The sequence below is a fragment of the Seriola lalandi genome, unplaced genomic scaffold (genome assembly GCF_002814215.2).
Source record: "Seriola lalandi dorsalis isolate HSWRI2012SDOR001 ecotype SW California unplaced genomic scaffold, Sedor1 jcf7180002054816, whole genome shotgun sequence".
Classification (NCBI taxonomy): Eukaryota; Metazoa; Chordata; class Actinopteri; order Carangiformes; family Carangidae; genus Seriola; species Seriola lalandi.
In genome coordinates, this window is record NW_019525369.1 from 1,410,586 (window position 1) to 1,429,343 (window position 18,758).

An 18,758-nucleotide genomic window follows, 5' to 3' on the forward strand; every position below is an offset into this window, starting at 1 on the left:
GGGCAGAGCCGCGGTTCACCCCTTTGCTTTGTACCCGCAGAGTAAACATGACAAATGGGGCCCGAGTTTGGCATGATTAAAGATGAAAACGAGGATCCATCTTCACCAAAAAAAAGTCTCGGATAGAGGAAAAAAAGGAACCACACACACGCACGAGCACAATATATTCAGCCTACACCGTCCCGTGCTCTCTGATAGAGAGGAGAGAGAGATGCGGAGAGGGAGGGAGGGGGTGGGGGGTATAATAAGAAAGGAATCTAAAAAGCTGAGGAAGAGGCAGAGAGAGAATGAAGGGTTAAAAACAAATAAGCGACCGCATCATTTTTTCGTTTCTGTCACTTTCCTTCTTCGCCTGTTTTGTTCCTTTCTTTTTTTTTTTTATGAATGGGAAATCTCCCTCTTCACCCTCACACGTCATATTATAGTGTGTAACATCAGCACAGATCAGGGCCACATCCCTCCCTCCAAAGCGTTACTCCGGTCCAAAGTGCAGGTTCCGGGGGTTACAAGGCGTTCAGTTTGGGAATCAAGTAGGAAAAACGGAGGACACATCTCAGACAAAGAGTAAGCGGTAGTGGGCTATAGTGGTCCGGTGGAGCGGTTCTGGGAACCGGTTAGGGACTGGGAGTTTGTGTTGCTGCTGTTTGTCCCGGAGCGGACCTTGGTGTTGGGCAGCTTGTGGTCCTTCTTCCATTTCATCCTCCGGTTCTGGAACCAGATCTTGATCTGCCGCTCCGACAGGCACAGCGTGTGCGCGATCTCGACCCTGCGCCTGCGTGTCAGGTACCGGTTGTAGTGGAACTCCTTCTCGAGCTCCAGAACCTGTTGGCGCGTGTAGGCCGTCCGCGACCGCTTCGGCTCACCCCCCGTGTAGTTTGAACTCACTGTGGGGGAAACACCAGAATAAATGATCAACAACATGAAACATTAAAGAAAAAAAAATGGCTTACAATACACAATCACCTCCAAAATAAACAATGATAATAACAATAATAAAAACAATAATAATAAAAATGATGATAGTCAAGCAGCTAATAAACTGGCTGCTATATCTAGTATCATGGGCTCATTACAGAGGACCTAACACAGTATTGCGGTGATATTTTCCAAACTGAAAACAGCACATGAAGCCACAGGGGGGGAAAATATTATGAACACGCAGCCCGGCCACAGTGACTGCAGCTGATGTAGGAGAGCACAAAATGACTATATGACCCTCACAGGCCTGTTTTATCCTACAACAAACCTTTTTTCCCACGTGTTTTTAAACCAGCTGTCACAGCTACTCCGCGCTTTGTTTCCGAAACGCTGCATTTTCAGTGAACATATGCTGTCAGGTGTCATTTCAGGCCCGGCGGTGGTGCGTGAATCCTCCGCACGCAGCCAGCCTGACAACGGTGTCCAAATGTTGTGATTTGAGGGCAAATCGAGGCAACTGCTGAAAAACTGCGCACACACGACTGGGACTGGCGTAAATTATTAACACATGAAACAGCGACGAGCAGCGACGAACAGAGCAGTTTCCTTTTCTGTTTTTAAGGCACAAATGGACTGAGTGCGAGGATGGAGCCATTGTCTCGTCTTGTATAAACTGGTTGAGAATAAACGTGGTGGTGGGGGCGGGGGTGGCGAGGGGGTACGGCAGCTACACGACGGCGTTCAACGATGATGATTCAACACAACAGGACAGTAGCAACTAAACATGCTGCAGCAGAATCTAAAGACATGACAGCTGCAACAATGTGCAGAGAGAAAAACGCATTAAAACGGTTTCTTACCGCGTGCACAGGCCGCGTTATGGTGACTTTGCAAAAGTGGCATTATGTCGTCGCGCGAATATTCGCTCCGATTATCCACAACACACAACAGGCAGCGAGTCCATTATAACATTACAGAGAAGCCATAATAGACTGGAGCTATTCGGTGTTACATTGGTGTTTTACGGCCGGCTCCATAAACATGAATATTTCAGCTGCCATAAAACTTTCCCTCCCTTGGAACAACGAGTGGGGAAGGAAGGCTCGACAGAGTAAAGTACACCGTTTATACAACCCGACCACTTAAAATCAAATTACCAAAGCATAAAATCTAACTTATGGGCTCGGTCTGAGTTGTCATAAGGCGAGGTATTAGAGCAGACGAGCCCGAGATCGGACTTCAAAAGGCACCTCAGCGCAGAGGTGTAATAAAAATTTATGGAGGGTGTAATTATATTGGCCCTGCAAACAGACGATCGTAAATCTTGACCCAAGGGCTACTCTTCTACTTCTAACAGAAAACAGGGAGGGGAAGCCATAGATTGTGACGGTGGACACCTAGCTGACTGCATGGGTTTCAACCGCAGGCAGCGAGAGAGAGAGAGAGAGGGAGGGAGAGAAAGAAAGTTTGCATGTAGCACTTACCGATGTTTACATGGACTTTCTTCATCCACGGGTAGACGACGGGATCCTTCCGAGTGCTCGCGGGGGAAGAAGTGCTTTGGCTGTGGGGCGTTTGGCCGCAAGACGGAGGCGGAGGCGGGCTGGGTGTCACCGACTCGCAGCGTTGACTGTGCTCCGGGACGGGGGTAGTCTGCAGCGCGGCCGGGGGAAGGACGTGACCCCGAGGGGACATGACCACCGAGGCGGGCTGCCCTGCGCGCTGGCACGTCGTGTAGGGCGGCTCGGCTCGCTGCTGGTGGTGGTTCTGGTGGTGTGGCTGGTGTTGTTGATGGTGATGGTAGAGGGAGTCCGGCTGAAAGGCAGCAGGCTCCTGCCTCTGAGAGCTGTAATAGTCCGGAGAGTGGCTGGGCAGATAGTCGCTCTGAGAGTATTCCTCGCACGGTGGGAACTTCGGGTCCACATAGTTGGAGTTGATCAAATAGGAGCTCATGGCCATTAATTTCAGTCTTTTTGTGGAATTGCACCTACTCGGAAAATATATAACTAAAATTTATATCTCATCCCTTTACTCTTCGGTTATTCCTGCTCCGTTGAACCCTCCTACTTTTCTGTCAAGTGAACAAAGTTAAGATGCCACGTGACGGCAGCCGGCCAATGGCGAGCCTCCAGGACAAACCCCGGATAAGGAAATGGGATTAAGCATACACAGAGCCACGCGCATTATCATATGGCCTCAGTTTGTGGGTATTCAGTCTTACAATAACCCCCCTCCACCCCTCCTCGCCTTTCTCCATATGCACCATTCTCCCTACATAGCCCATCTCTCCGCCACATGTTGGCACGCATGCCGCTCTAAGCAGGCAGAGAATCACAACAATAACAGAGCGCGTCGGAATAGGCTGCATTCCGCTCCAGCTGAGGCAGCGCTGGGCGTGCACGCGCACCAGAGCAGGCTCCAGTACAGATGTTGTCATCTGGCTGCAAACTTCAAATATAACATAAAGAAAGCAGAAAGAGGGGAAAGAAAGAAAGAAAGCGCTGGAGGGTGTGGGTGGTTTCAAGTGGCTTGCACCACCTCCTGTGTATATACTGGGTGTGTAGGGACATGTCTCACAAAGTTTTTTTTCCTCCCCTGTTCTTTTTAAATCGCTAATAACGGGGAGTGGGAGAGTGGCCTGACTCCTGCGCCACCCAGCAGCAGCAGCACCGTGTCAGAGATAAATCTGGCTTGTTTAGGATCGATAGAAAATTCATCAACTAATTCAGGTTACACAGTCTCCTAAATCACCAGCAGCCCTTTGCATTAAGAATCAGAGTCCTGCACCGTTTCCCTCTTTTTTTAAACCCCACGCTGCTCCAACAGGAGCCTGCTCTTCATTTACCTCCTCTTGCATGATAATTCAGACTCAGCCTTTTGCCTTGCCTGAATAAATAGAATTTATTTCCCACCCATGTTCCCATATTAACATCACTAGCAGAGCAAAGCTATTTGAGCCATTCAGACTTGTGCGGCTGCTTTTTGCCCTTGAGCTCTGCATTACTGAACACAGATACACGCTTTTTGTTTTTTTCCTCCTGCAAGAGAATCCATCTCCCCAACCGTGACCCGCTCACACGAGCTGCCACAGACCTCCACCGCTTTGTTTTCCCTTTTGACATGTAACACACAGTCCCACTGTCTTCGCACTGGTTACTTTCTTCCTACTATCAGACACAGAACACCAAACACAACAAGACGCACAGAAACTCAAAGATTCATATTCATACTTCTCCCTACAACATTCTTCCTTAATATGTTATATAGAAACATCCTCTTAGAATGCTAATAATTGTGCTTGGTGCAATTTCTGCTGCGTTCAAAAAGCATCAAGACACAAAAACAAACTGCAAAACACGCAACAGAGAAGAACAGAGCAGAGGCTGCTGAGCACTTTCTGTAGCACCATCACCACAGATTCACACAGGCAAGATGATGGAGATGATGGAGAAGTCCTTTGTTTCCAGAAAATTGACCGTTTCTAACACCCCCACCCCACCAATACCCCACCCTCTCCTCCCCACCACAAAGCTGACTGTATCATTTTTCAACAGGACGACTAGCAAAAAAAAAAAAAAAAAAAAACTCCAGTTCAACCTGGAGCCTGGAGTTGGCTTTTAAAAGTATAAAAACATGAAGGCTACAAACAGAAGAACGACATTAAAGAAGCATTCAAATCGAATCAGTATGATCTAATCAATAAAGTCCTAAAATAAATAAAATGTCTACATTTTCATGTCATTTTCTATGTTCATAAAAGAAATTAAAATTCATGGAAAAGACACATTTTCTTTATTCTTATTTTCAACCTTTAGCCTCCTGCTAACCTACAAACGAATTCAAATCAAATATAAAGCAACGAGTGAATAAAGGCGCTTAGAGCCGGTAATAACCGCTGCAGGCCTCTGCTGCCTGTGTCGATCCATCGCAGCCGTCGTGTATAAATCCACTATATACTCCCCTAGAAGCGAATTTGTGATTGCTTTAATGATTTTTACACAAATCCGGATCTACAGGGTAGATATAGAAGACAGTGGCTCTCTGGAGGCGCGCCTTCACACCGTCCACACACTCGTGTTGCTTTCATAAACTCGCTGTCGGAGCCACAGCGGAATATCTTCATCCATCTGTACTGTCTCTGATCCCTGACCCTCCGCAGCGCTGCTGGGGAGCTGGGAGATGAAGTTATAAAGCTCTAACGCTTCCTGTGAGTCAGGGGCGACGATTAAAACAGCTGATACAGAAATAACAAGAAAGATGGTCGCCATTTTTGTTTCACTTTTAAGCAGCAGAAAGTGATGGAAATGTAGAGGAGGCCTTTTTATCCAGGTTTAAAATACTGTACAGCGAAATAAATATTGACCTTTCAAAATAAAGGCAGGTAATACATGATATCAAACAATATTATTTACATTCTGTGTAATGTCCAATAATTTTATAACAATTTGATTGTTTTAAGTTGGAATATGAGGCCTGCGTCGCAGTTATTCAAAAATAAAAATACTCATTCATACTTTCCATCAATCTATCACCCACACAGAAGTTGATCAGAGCTACAGCTGTAATTATCCAGAAAAGAAAAAAAAAGCTGGCAGCTTCAGCATGTTAGAACAATTTAGTGAAAGAGGAGACAAATCTCTTGGCACGGGGAAACACTGTCCCATCAGAAACAGTTCTGAATAATGTTAGTGAAGAATGGATGGAGCAATGAATAAACGAATGGATGAATCCATGTCCCTTCACGATGGTAAATGCATTGCACGTTTTAACTGAATTAAAAAAGCCGCACATAAGGGCCTACACTCAATCATGATTCTTTCTTTTTCTTTCTTTCTTTCTATCCATCTATTTATTTATGTATCATCTCTAAATAGCCAAAATAAAATAAAATAAATCAAACAAAATAAAAAAATAAATAAAAATAACACTCAAAAAAACGAAACAAATAAAAACAAGGAGAGATGATTTCATCCTCTCTCACTGATTTTAATGCATTTAGCCTTACACTATGTTAATGTTTAGCCTATATGACAGATATAGTTTATGAGAATGGTGTATGTGTACATGTATGTTTTCAGGCCCTAAATGTTTTTCCTGTTATATTTTCCATGTAATTTCTATCTGCTCTGGCTGCTCCCACATTGATTTTGTGACACTGACTCTCCCTCCCTGCTTCAGGCAATATTGCTGTTCTCCGTTTCCTCCAAAAGTTGCCCATACATCACCTGAGCGGACCACAGAGGCAGAGTGTGGCGTCATCGTCACTAATCTGCTTCTACTCAGCCTCTTCTCTCTTTATATTCTGCTCTTTTTATTTAGTTCAAACACAACCCAGCATTCCGAGTCTCTATTCTATTCTATTCTTTTCTATTATTTTCTATTCTATTCTGCGCAGGTGTGTGCATACCTCTCTCACCTTGACCTCGCGCTCTGCTGCGGGTCATCTCAGATATCTATCAAGGTGTGTTTGAGTCTGACTGCGGCACTTCCCCTCCCTCTGTCACGTTTGTCAGAAGCAACCAGTTCAGTTTATTGGGAGCCTAGTGTTTCCAGTGTTTCCAGTTACAGCTTAAGACACGCAAAAAAACAAAAACAAATTGGCTTCTAATAAACAGATTAATTGGATCCCAATATAATGGAGCCTAATGTGGAAAAAGTGAATCAAAGTCTCAAATGCCAGCAAATGCAGCTGTTTGCTATTTTGTTAAATAAAATGATAAATTTTCAAATGTGCTTCTGAAATATGCGTTTCCGTAGATAAACCTGAACCTGTTCGAGAGCTGCGGCGCCCCACCTGAAAAACCAGCCCGTCCTGTTGTGAAACCCGCACATGAGGAGCAGCTGCTCCGGAGCAAAAAATAAAAACAGGCCTTTCTCTCTGCTCTAACATCAGAGCGTCTCTCACTGACATATACCGGGACACAGTGAGTGGAAAAGGTCAGCGGATCTGGAATTAAACAAGTGACTTTTATTGCGGGTCAATTCCGTTTACAGCTCAAACACCAACAAGCTCAAACGGAGATGGAAGAGAGGGGGGTGTGGGGAGTGTTTAAATAAAAAGCAATAAAATGCGCAGGGAGCGGAAGAGAGCAGGGGTGAATAAATAACTTTAAGGTCTCCTTCACAATCTAAGAGCTTTTTAACACGTTGGTTCCATCAGCGACACAAACTCAGCCACACAAACTTGTGCTCTCTGCTTCTTCTTCCACTCAGAACTGGGATTACATTTTTTGTCAAAAGTGGATTAATTCTAAGGAGCATTGAGGTAAGATTTCTCTTTTGTAGCCCGGAGTGGTTTCATAATGAAGGAATAACGAGATTTAATAAAGAAGACTGAAAAGCTCTAATGCTAAAAAAATAAATATTTGTCAGCTCCGTATAAAGTCAAACCCTAACTATAGAGAGGCTACATGAAGTTAGATTTTTGTGTTCTTATACCATCTTTAAATTTAGCCCGAAATACGACATTAAAAGGCCACGGTTTTTTTGTTGTTTTTGACCAACAGCAGGCCTTAACTGGTGTAAAGGCACATTGAGAAAATCAAAATGAACATATTGAAGGGTTAAACGGCCTCTTTATCTGCAGCGCCCGGACTTGTCAATGTGCTGAAATATTGCCGAGGTGAAAAAGCTGCGGGGACAATAACGACGGAGAAGAGAAATGTGGTTTTGCTCCTTTGTGCAGTTTGAAAAATAAACCGAGGTTCATTCTCCTGGTTATTGTCATGCAAAGTTAACGGACAGAGATAAAAATGACGCAGAGGCCTGTCCCTCCGTGTGGCAACGATGGGAGAGCTATTGTGTGGTAGTGGGAGGCTCGGCTCTGAGTCTAACACTAGATTTATTTCACAATAAATAGCGAGGAGGAAATAAAGAGAAATCCAACAAATGGCCAGAAAAATACTGTTAAATTTAACTGCGTCCAATAATAAAACTTTGCTCCAAAGGGCCCTTCATTTTTAAGTAAATGTGCACAAAACAATTTTTAAATAAAATAACAAAGATGTATTTAACATGGAGAAAGACATGATGCAGCTGTAGTCAATGCTAAATAGACGCACATACATCCAGTCAGCCTGTGCAAACGAATCATAGTGGCGCATATAAAGTGGCTGGTGAACACAGGCTGGTTATGTGCAGCATTCATATTGACGGAGGAGCACTAATGCTGAAAAGACACAAAGGCTCCCAGTAGGATGGAAACATTTGATCAGAGAAACAGCACATTAGCAATCAGCAGAGGAAAATAAACAGCTGAAACCACTCTCTTTCATTCAGCTTGGTGTTGCCAACAGGCTCCATACGACATGTGCTTGTGGGTCAACAGCAGAAAACCACACATCTGGATACAAACTGGTAAAACAACAACACTGGTGCTGAGGCAAAACCTCTGTAAATGATTCATACTCGACTTTTCTTCACTTTATTCTGAGTACAATTTTATACCACGTGGGGCATCATTTAATTTTCTGTTTTTTTGTACATAAAATCAGCTGGTGCACTTACAGAAACAACAATCTTTAGCAACCGAACAATTTGTTATCCTGAATGAAATGAGATCAAGAATATTATAGAAATCTATTTTTAAATTCAATTTAAGACTGAAAGGAGAGAAAGTAGTTTTCCAGCGTGACCTTTAACCTTCACTGGCCACGACCTGGCCTTCAACGCCAGTAGCCTACAGTGGTGATAAATCTATCTATCTATCTATCTATGAGAAAGAAAACAATAATCTAAACTATATCCAACACGTCTAAAAAAGATCAACCTGCAGCCTCACAGCCCAAGAGGTTTAATTAGCCTAACTAATTAACCAGCACACAGTGAAGGTACATTGAAGGACATGGGAGGAAACACAGCGTTCATATTTCCGCGGCGTGACGTGCACAGCCAATAATCGATTCAAAATATGAATTGATAAAGTCACTATGAGCTAAACTGTGCTGGAAGCAGGAGCGAAGAAGAGGAGGAGGGGAAGGTTGGGTTTCTGCGGTGGCTACGCCAACACGTGGTCTTCCCCCCTCCCTCCCACCGCGGGCAAAACACCTGCCACACACGGTAGCTACTAGCAAGAAACACGCGCGCGCGCACACACACACACACACACACACACACACACACACACACACTGGCATGCAAATGAGGAAGCATCTTCTTTTACAAGACGATTTCTATTTTTGTGTAGCCTACTCACTTCTGTGTAGCGCGTGGACCCGCCTTTCCTAGTAACGTCGTCACATTGATCTCCACAGTTTTTCCTCTTGTTATCATCATCACATTTTCTTTTTCTTGCTCTTCTCCACGTCTCCAGACACCCGCAGCTGTTTTCATTTTCCCTCCATAATAAAAAGAAGCGCTCACACCTCAGTTCCTCCTCCTCCTCTCTCTCTCTGCTTCCGACGCCACAGGTTTTTTGACCTCTTCAGGATTCTTCATGGTATCTTAAAAAAAGGTCGTTGTCGTTTCCCTGGACACTCCCGCTCACGTGCACGCATGCACACGCGCAGACGCACAGCCGCGGGTCTCTCCGGCAAAGCGTAAACATGACTGTATATCCGTATTGCTCAGACTCCGCGGTAGAGGAACTGGGATAACACTGCGTAGGTAGAACCGATTTAATGGTGATAATCCATCGAAAACAAAGACAACACGTCACCGTAACGCCTTCAACAGCACCGGGCGCTCCCGCGCGTGAAAACCCGACCAAAGCGGCGATAAATGACAGAGGAAAGCCCCCTGACCGGTGGCCGTTCCCCGTGTTTCCCGGTGCTGGGCTACATGGAGCGGGTTGGGGCTGAGGAGGACCGAGCAGGGCTGCGGTGGAGACTGTGGCTCTTTAAGGCATTAAGTGTTGTGTGTGTGTGCATGGACTCAAGTTTTCAAATTAATCTGCCAGTTTGGCACACTCTTTGTTTAACGGGCGAGGCGTGTCACCCGGTACACATTTTAATATTGGTGAGACGCGCTGACCTCCCATTCACCCCGAGCACAGCCAAGCCCTTTCCCTCACCCCCTCCCCTTTCCACACCCTTTCTTTTTGCCATTTCCACCTCTCTCTCACTCCCTTCTCTCCCTCATCTGCTCTTTCTGTCATTTGGTTCTTTACCCTTCCCTCTCTCCCTCTCTCTCTCCGTCATACTAAATTGAGTTGGAGTCATTACTTTGAAGAAAAATGGTCAGCAGATATGGAGGAGGGAGGGAAGGAATGAGGGAAGGTGGTGGTTGTGGGGGGCTCTCTCTCTCTCACACAGATTTTTCTTTTCTTCCAGGATCATTTCTCCTTTTCCTTTTGTTGTAGCTATAAATATAAATGACACCACAATGCATGCTAATACTTGAGCACACAGCGTATACCCGCAACATCACTCCGGAGTCTTTTACGTGAATATTACGTAGAAACAAACGTGTTGTATTGAAGCTTATTTCTTGTTTAGTGTGGAGGTCAGACTCAGAGGTATCAGGGTATCAGGTGGATTTATATTGATGTTATTTGACTCTTTGCAAACCGAGTTAACTGCAGCCATATGTCCACACTTCTCCTCACTCATTACACTGCTATTACTTTACTTATGTTTCTACATTCTATCAATAACAAGCTGGTTACAGAAAACATAATTCCACACAACCACACACACACACACACACAAACGCTATAGGATTTCTCTATAGAGTCTTATGCAAACGGTAATGGTTATTTATACTCAGGGCCAATAGTGTGTCTTGACAGGCGGGAGTGGCCACAATCTAAATTGAATTAATTCGGTGAACTCGGGATGAACCCGGCAGAAAGACGGGATCATAACGTAGTTATTCACTCATTACCTTTTTAGGATATGGGGGGTGGGGGGGAGTCAGCATGTTTGCGATTATTTCAGTAAATGAAATAAAAGATGAAATAAAACTGTTTTGAGTTCAGATTGTTTAAGGTCAAACAGGCTCAAAGATCCGAGAGGTTCGGTTTATTCAAATTCTTTCTTTCTTTTTTACTTTTATTAATAAAATATTTGTTAAATACACTAAACCTTATTTGCCTGAACCTGCACAGCTTCTCTTGTGTTACGTTAAAACAACTTGGCAACATTTTGAACGTTGTAGATCAGGGCATGTTCAGTCAAAGATAAAGATAAAGAAAGAAAGAAAGAAAGAAAGAAAGAAAAAAAGAAAGAAAGAAAGAAAGAAAGAAAAAGAAAAAGAAAAAGAAAGAAAGGAGATGAAGTAGGAAAAAGGTTGGAGGCTCATTCTTCGCAGCTCGATGAGTAAACAGTGGCTGACATTAATCTCGCGGTGGGACATCAGATAAGAAGAGTAATAATTTTTGGATGGTGAAAGAGATAAGAGTTTATTTTTGACAGGGTTTTGTTGATAAGGCTGAAGAGAGGAAGAGCTCTGCTTTGCTAAAACAGTTATATAAACAGCAGTGAGCTCCAAGCATAAAACCACCACTTCACAACCACTACTGCACGAACACACACAACGCTAACGTCATGTTATTGTTTCCTATTTTAAAAATGTATTGACAATAAATAATGGGATATTTTTAACATGGAGATTAAAACGGTGGATGTTTCTTTCTATTTACACCTGGTGATTATGATATTTATGTTTATGCTACAACAATTAAATTGGATTTAAGGAGTCCTTCTGTAAATTATGCTGAAGGGATGCGTTTATTTTATTTATTGGTCCATTTATTTATTTATTTTTTAATTTAAATTTATTTAGACCAAGCCAACAGTTTCACATAATTTTACTATTAATAATAAAGGTGATAATTCCTCCTTTTTATTATTTTTTATTATGGTCACTCCTTTCCTTCAGCCCAGTGAAGTCGTGTATCTTTGCTCATGGCTACACTATCATACCAGGATAATAATCCTAAATGTGTAGCCAAACACCTGCACCCCACACAGACATCCACCCAACTCGCCTCTCCATGTCGCCGAATACCTTCCCTCCCACATCCACCACCTTCAACCTCTCCATTTTCCCTGCCTTTCTTTCTTCCCTCTCTCTCTCTCTCTCTCTCTCTGTAACCTACAGGAGGAGCTCTGCTTTTGTCACGCGAGACAGGAAGGGAAGGTCAGGCCTTCACCTCTCCTTTGCCTCCTGCTATCATTTCTCTCATCTGTGCCCCCTCCGTATACCTCTGCTCCTCTTGCTCCCTCCCTCCCTCCCACTCTTTTTGCCTTTGACATAGTGCAATTGGTCTGGAGTCGAGTGAGTGAGGAGAGGCGAGGGCGGAACTCACGCACGACGGTGAACTTCTGACCCTTCAACTCCATGAACTCCCTGCTTTAGGCCGGCTGGTAGCTGGGACATCCAGCCAGGCTGTTCTCCTGATAATAACCCTGGATTCGTCTTGGCTCCTCCGCTTCGCCTCGGGCAGGAAGACAGGGGGAAATAAGAAAGAGACAAACACTGACAGTAGGTCTCGGTTCACTTGCTGCCTGAAAGACTGTCCAGTGCTGCTGTGTTCGCTGTGTTAGCTGTGTTAGCTGGAGTTGCCTCTCTTCTCCAAACAGAGAAGAGTAATAAGTGTGAGGCTACAGTAGGCTAATCAACGGCGCCTCATTAAAATGGCATTTTTTATCTTCCTGTAGCTCACAGATACAGATACACACATATGTGTGTGTCCATACACTCACCATCAATAAACAAACGGCGGAAGACGGCGACACTTCTGACAGTTGTGTATTTTAACAGCCAGGGAGAGACTGGAGGTTGTTACAGGTTTACGACGGTTAGGATTCAAAAATACGGTGGGCGCGTGCAGGGAGGGAGGGAGGCAGGACCACAGAGCGGGGCTCGTGAGGGATCTCCGGCTCAGTTCATGCTGTCCTCTTGGTCTGAAGCGGGCTCTGGTGGCGGCGCGTGAGAGCTGCATCCTCTGAATATAATCCTCTGCGGCTCCACACACTGAAGCCTTACAGTCAGACTTCACATAGATGTCAGAATTCATCCGCTGCACAAAGCAGTTAAGTTCTTAACCATCTTAAGTCGGACTGTGGTGCATAAATTCCGAGTAAATTAAGTAATTATTTTTCAAAATAAAAAAATGGCCGACCGAGGAACTGCATCCAACCGCTCAGCTCCATTTACCCCAGAAGAAAATATTTGTCTTCGGGAAGAATGGTAGTGTAAGTGAAACGATAAAAATAAAAATGTGATTTGGAAAGGAATGGCTGCTCTCTCCATTACAATGTTAGAAAACCACAAATTATGAGCAATGTTTTCCTTTTTTGTTGTTGGGTGCTACTGGTCAGTGCAGGTGTTATTGATTGTTACCATGGTAACATTTGTCTTAGGCCTGAGATAGCCGGGGGGTAAGGTGTCTAATGTTTCAGGATTAAAATAAGTCATTCTTTTGTGGAACAGTCTGACTAACATTAGACTAAACTATGAGCTAAATGAAGACTGAACCAACACTACAGACCAGTCTGACATGTCTTTTTGAAACTGGCCGCTGGACTGGTGATTAAAATAAACTGAAACTCTCCTAAAGCTCTTCGTTCTTTTTTAAGGGGAGGAAAAGAGCTCACAAAGCATGAGTCGTGGCGCCTTTCAGGAGAGAACATTTGATATCAAAAAGCTTATAAATCTCCAGCTGCTAATAGCCTGGTAGTGGAAGAGTATCAGTATTTTTTCTTTTGATAGCCTAAGATCTGCAGTTGTAACTGTATAGTTATCTGTACCTCCGCTTCACCCAGGCGTATAGTCAACATGGCATAACCTGAAAAACAAACACAATAGGCTACCAACCCATACCCTCTGTAACTTTAAATATTTGCATGCTTGATGACTTGTCAAACCCATCAGCAAGACAAACAAAACCTATGCTGGGCTTTATTCCCAGTCTCACAAAGAGCCACTGATAAAAGCTTTTATCGACTGCAAACACTCCGTAAGAGACTATCTGTACTAAGAATCAAATCATGCTTGTTTCCCTTTGTTGAACGTTTAACATTTTTCATAAAAGAAAACAGTGGTAAATAAATGTAAAGGAAATATATATCTATTTGTAACCCTGATTTCTTTCTCGATATGGTTCTCAAGTCTCTGTAGGCTGTGTTCACACATGTCCCATTGTAAACAATGGCAGGTGGAAACAAAAGGTGCTCCACACTAAAGGGGGTTGTAAATTACTAATTTAAATGTTACACCTACAAATTATATACATGAAATTATAAAGTATGGCAACTGACTTAGATTATATAATAAACTAAATAAAGTAATGTTAATTAATAATATAATAAGCTCAAATAATATTGCACTACTTAAAATAAAGCACAAATTAATATGGTAAACGTATAATTGAAATAATTGAAATGTACAATAATTTAGATTACACAACTATCTATCTATCTATCTATCTATCTATCTATCTATCTATCTATCTATCTATCTATCTATCTATCTATCTATCTATGTGTGGAAGTTTTCGTTAGTCTGAGGTAAACTTCCCTCCCATCTGAGCCGGAAATGGGAAACACTGACTGATAAATCAAACCAGGACAGCTGTTAATTCCTTTCCCCTGTGTTGGTGAAGTAAACACACGCGCGCTCTCTTCCCTCGATCTCCCTCGCGCCTGCGCCGCAGTCTCCTAGTGCAGTGCGCGGCTCGAGCCTGTCTGCTGACCTCGCGGTGACTCCTCCTCGTGCATTATTCATGAAGCATGGCCGCGCGGTTCACCCCTATCAGTATGCAGGAGACATTAACGCTCCACAAAATGCCGATTTAAAGGTAAAGCAATCACAAAAAGGGTGTGTGTGTGTGTGTGTGTGTGTGTGTGTGTGTGTGTGTGTGTCTGCGTGCGTATGTCTGTGTATGTGTGTGCGTTTGTAGCTCCAATCCACAGAATGGCTTTCTGTGTGAATATAAATGTGCAGTAAATAATCCAAATTTAAAGAAATATTAAATTGGGATAAAAAAAAGATATAGGCCTAACACACAGCCAGGATCTACCGCGCTCTCTCTCTCTCTGTCTTTCTCTCTCTCTCTCTCTCTCTCTCTCTCTCAGCTACCTCGTGCCCTGCCAATAAACCCACCAAACACAACAAAAACACACCCCACTCACTCCCATCACACAAAAGCCAGTGAATCTCTCACACTCAGACAAACACACACCTTTGCAATGAAAAAAAAAAAGGGTGAGTCGCGTTATTTACTCACCCCACTCATCATCAGCAGCACAGAGACCGTAAAGCCGAACTCAGCGCCTCCTGACAGGTTCAAAGGAGCAGCGAGCCCGCACACATAATACACACTGTATACACATAATGGTGAGGAGAAGCGGCTCTGCAGGCTGGAGCTGCCCTGAGTACATAAACGGGAAACAGATGACAATGACACACACAGCAAAAAACAAAAGAGGCCATACAGAGACACCGCTGCTGTTGCTGCCCCTTCCCATGTCACAGCACTGCACAACACCACTTGTGTCACGCATGTAGCTTTAGTGTGTGTGTGTGTGTGTGTGTGCATGTGTGTGTTTATTCTTTTTCTTTCTTTCTTTTTTTTGGGGTGGGGGGGGTGGGGTGGGGGTGTCATCGTTAAAAGGAGGAAGTTGATGAAAAATGAAATGTGGAATTTTTTCGCCTTCCTGTTTACTGAACTGAAACTTCCTCAAAGGCCCCCCTCCTCACACACAAAGACACGATACACACGCCACATTCGTGTAGGCCTATATGGCGGGTTATATGAACCGTTACAGCGGAAATACACATTTGTCCCGCTGGAAAAATAACTAACAAGTAGCCTACAATTATTATTCATTTTTCTTAAACTTATTATTACTATTATTATTGGTTTAGTCTTGGTTTGTTCTAGAATGGAATTGGTAATAGATGCAGCGACTGTTTCCAAGACAAAAAGTCGAAATGTAGAAACATAATTATTGAAAAACATAAAAACTGGCAAGCGACAGTTGAAAGCTCGGGAAAAATTTACCTTTATCTTATTATTTTTCTTTTTTTCTATCAAAAACCTCTGACTGATATTATGGGGAGATAATATTACGCTTATATAATAATGTATGTCACTACCCATTATTATAGGCCTAATTTGTTTCTTCATAGCCATTTTCAGAATCACAAATTTACATTTTCTATTGAAAAAAATCAAAAGTGTGGCAGGATCTGTTGGAATGAAAAGAACCTGTTTTCCATTATTTAGCAGAGAGAACTTTAGAGAGAAGAAGAAGGTCTTCCCTCACGTCTCCCTCTCTGGTGTCTGAATAATTTATGGCATCCCGAACATGACTCTAAATAACATTCTTGTGAAGTTGGTGAAAAATCATTGTGATGGCGGAGGGCAGCGCCAGGAATCCCCAGACTGAAAATGCATTGGAAGCAGACCGGCCTCACATGTAAAGAGAACATAATGAATGAGAGTTTGAGAGCAGAGAGGGACTTCCGAAAGCAAAATCCTGCCTCATTAGCGGAGGGCAGGGGAGAGCGGATTAACTGTGCGGTCGTGACCAGGAGAAATACACCCACAAATGAGGTAACTAGAGGCCTGAATACAAACACTGTAAGGCCACGTTCCGTTAAGGTTTTCTTAGATTTTATCACAGAAAATAAGCTTAATAATGACAGAAACTGCATTTGGCGGAGTTAAATAGATAAAAATAAAAAATAGAACAAGGGCCTAATGTTGGGGACAACATGTTTGGGAAATCAAACGAATATCCATATAGTCATAGACTATACAGCAAAACCCTTAATAAACACAGCTATAGCCTATTTACATATACCTATATTATATAGCCTACAGTATATAGGTTATATGTTGGCCTATAAAAAAAAAAAGATCCACTGCTTTTTATATATTATAGCTACAGCCTACAGGCTATAAGTCACAGGCCTAAATAATATAATATAAAAGAAAAAGATCAAAAAAGATCCACTGCTCCTCCGGAGATTTCAGCCGTATGTTGTGACCTTTGTCTGCGGAGACTTAGCCGATAGTATATTTAGTAGGCTTATATTATTATGTATATTATATATATTACTATGTATGCATTTATATTCTTTCTCATCGCTGCAGCCTTCTCTCAACACTGTGTGTTTGTCGACCTCTTCAGGGCGCCATGTTGCGGTCAGACTTCACACCTGTCTCTTATACACATCTGTGAGACGAGATCCTATTAAACTATTTACATGATGGATCCATTAAGCAATAAGGAGCGCGCGTGCACACAGAGCAAGGACACGTGCACAAGTAGCCCGGCTGTTTGACAGCTCCAGACAGAGAGACAGAGAGATAGTGAGGAGAAGTAATAAAAGATTCAGTGGAAACAGTAAGACACTGTTTGTTGACACTTCTACCTACTTCTCTCGTTTTACCCAGAACACACCGCGAGTTATTTCATTACCGTTTCATAACATGAGATCAAGTTATTGATTTCCATGGCGGGTTTGGTGTTAATGACTAATAGTGTTTTCAACTGTGAATTTTTGTGTTTCGTGTCAATTGAATTACAGCTGATCTGGAGAATATGGATGTATTGATCTCAATATATAAAATAGTTGTCATGTTCTCTGTTGCTTCCAGTTTTCTTTAGTGTTATAGGTGTGAAATATTTTCTATCATTTAGTCCGTATGTTTCATAAGCATTAATAAAAGTCCAAGTGTTTTATTAGTCTTGTGTTTTTGAGTGAGGCCTACCTGATTTAAGAGTAGCCTCAGAGGTCCATTAGGTTGTTTGGGACATTTTCTGTGTCCCCAGCCTCATTAGTATTACTTTAGAAAATTCCATTAATATTTAATACTGCTCAGCCCGTGCGCTTTGTTGTGTCAACATGATTTGGTTCAGTGTTTCCTGCCTAAAAGTCAGAGACACTTGATATAATACTTTTAACAAAATAGCCTTGTATTTCTGTGTTAATTTACACCGGAAATGTGTGTTAATTTGTGTTTGTTTTTTTCTGCAAAACAAAAAACAACTTGAGTTGAGCACGTACACAATGTGTGTGTGTCTGTTTGTGTGTGTGTGTGTGTGCGGGTGTGTCTTTTGTATGAGTCAAACAGGTCAAAGCTCCGACATAAAATAACCAGCAAGGACTCTGATCGTGAGCCTTGGGAAAGTTTGTATCCACGACGCTTTTTCACTCACACCCATCCTGCCTGGAAAATGCAAGGGCGAGGGACGCACAAAGATTTTCTTTACCCAAGGACGTATCACTACATCCCCCCCCCCCCATTCCCCGTGTGTGTGTGTGTGTGTGTGTGTGTGTGTGTGTGTTTGTGTGTCCTTGTCCATTTACCTCTTGGCTAAAAGCACATATGGGCATATCCACAAATCTTAGTCCTTCATTGAAAGCATTTTACGCCTCTGCGTAAAAAGAGAAACGATATGATATGAAAGCTGAAATCAGGGAGAAAATATATATTCACTTCACAACTTCTGCTGCGTGGGTCGATTCATCAGCCTTTCATTGGATGTTTTATTCAAACACTCCAACAAACCTATATTAAAGATTCAGGAAGAACCTGGTGAAACCTGAGAATATTCTTCACACAGTCACAGACTTTTTCCTGTTCATTTTTCTTTCGCTAAAGTTAATTCTCTCTCTCTCTCTCTCTCTCTCTCACACACACACACACACACAGACAGCGGGGTCCAGCAGCCTGAGACCACACGCACACACACACAGATACAACCACTTTATGAATGTAAACCCTTCTGTGTTTACTGCGAACCACCTCTCCTCACTGAGAGCCACATACAGCCACATACAGCCAGCCTGCTGCATGTGCGCCTGTGCGCCATCACCATGACCCACACAGTAAAACACACACACACACACACACACACACACACACACACAACCGGGGGGGG

At 43.0% G+C, this 18,758-nt stretch overlaps 2 protein-coding genes across 6 annotated transcripts in view; both read right to left on the reverse strand.

Annotated features, from left to right (window-relative positions):
- hoxb3a (homeobox B3a) overlaps window positions 1-18,758 on the reverse strand; it is a 96,872-nt gene that overhangs the window by 53,477 nt on the left and 24,637 nt on the right. For 2 of the 5 annotated variants that reach the window (XM_023426166.2, XM_023426158.2), the window contains exon 1: window positions 9,113-9,777. The exons of 1 other annotated variant lie outside the window; for it this stretch is intronic. The gene's annotated coding sequence lies outside the window, so the exon portion shown is untranslated. Of the gene's footprint in view, window positions 1-9,112; window positions 9,785-15,088; window positions 15,178-18,758 lie in introns of those variants that run through there. 2 more of the 5 variants (XM_087179297.1, XM_087179295.1) reach the window with 2 other exon arrangements.
- On the reverse strand, window positions 356-4,383 carry hoxb4a (homeobox B4a). The gene is made up of 2 exons (XM_023426172.2): window positions 2,403-4,383; window positions 356-884 (listed from the first exon to the last, which is right to left on the reverse strand). The coding sequence occupies exons 1-2, from the start codon at window positions 2,875-2,877 to the stop codon at window positions 580-582; spliced, it is 780 nt and encodes a 259-aa protein (XP_023281940.1). The 5' UTR covers window positions 2,878-4,383; the 3' UTR covers window positions 356-579.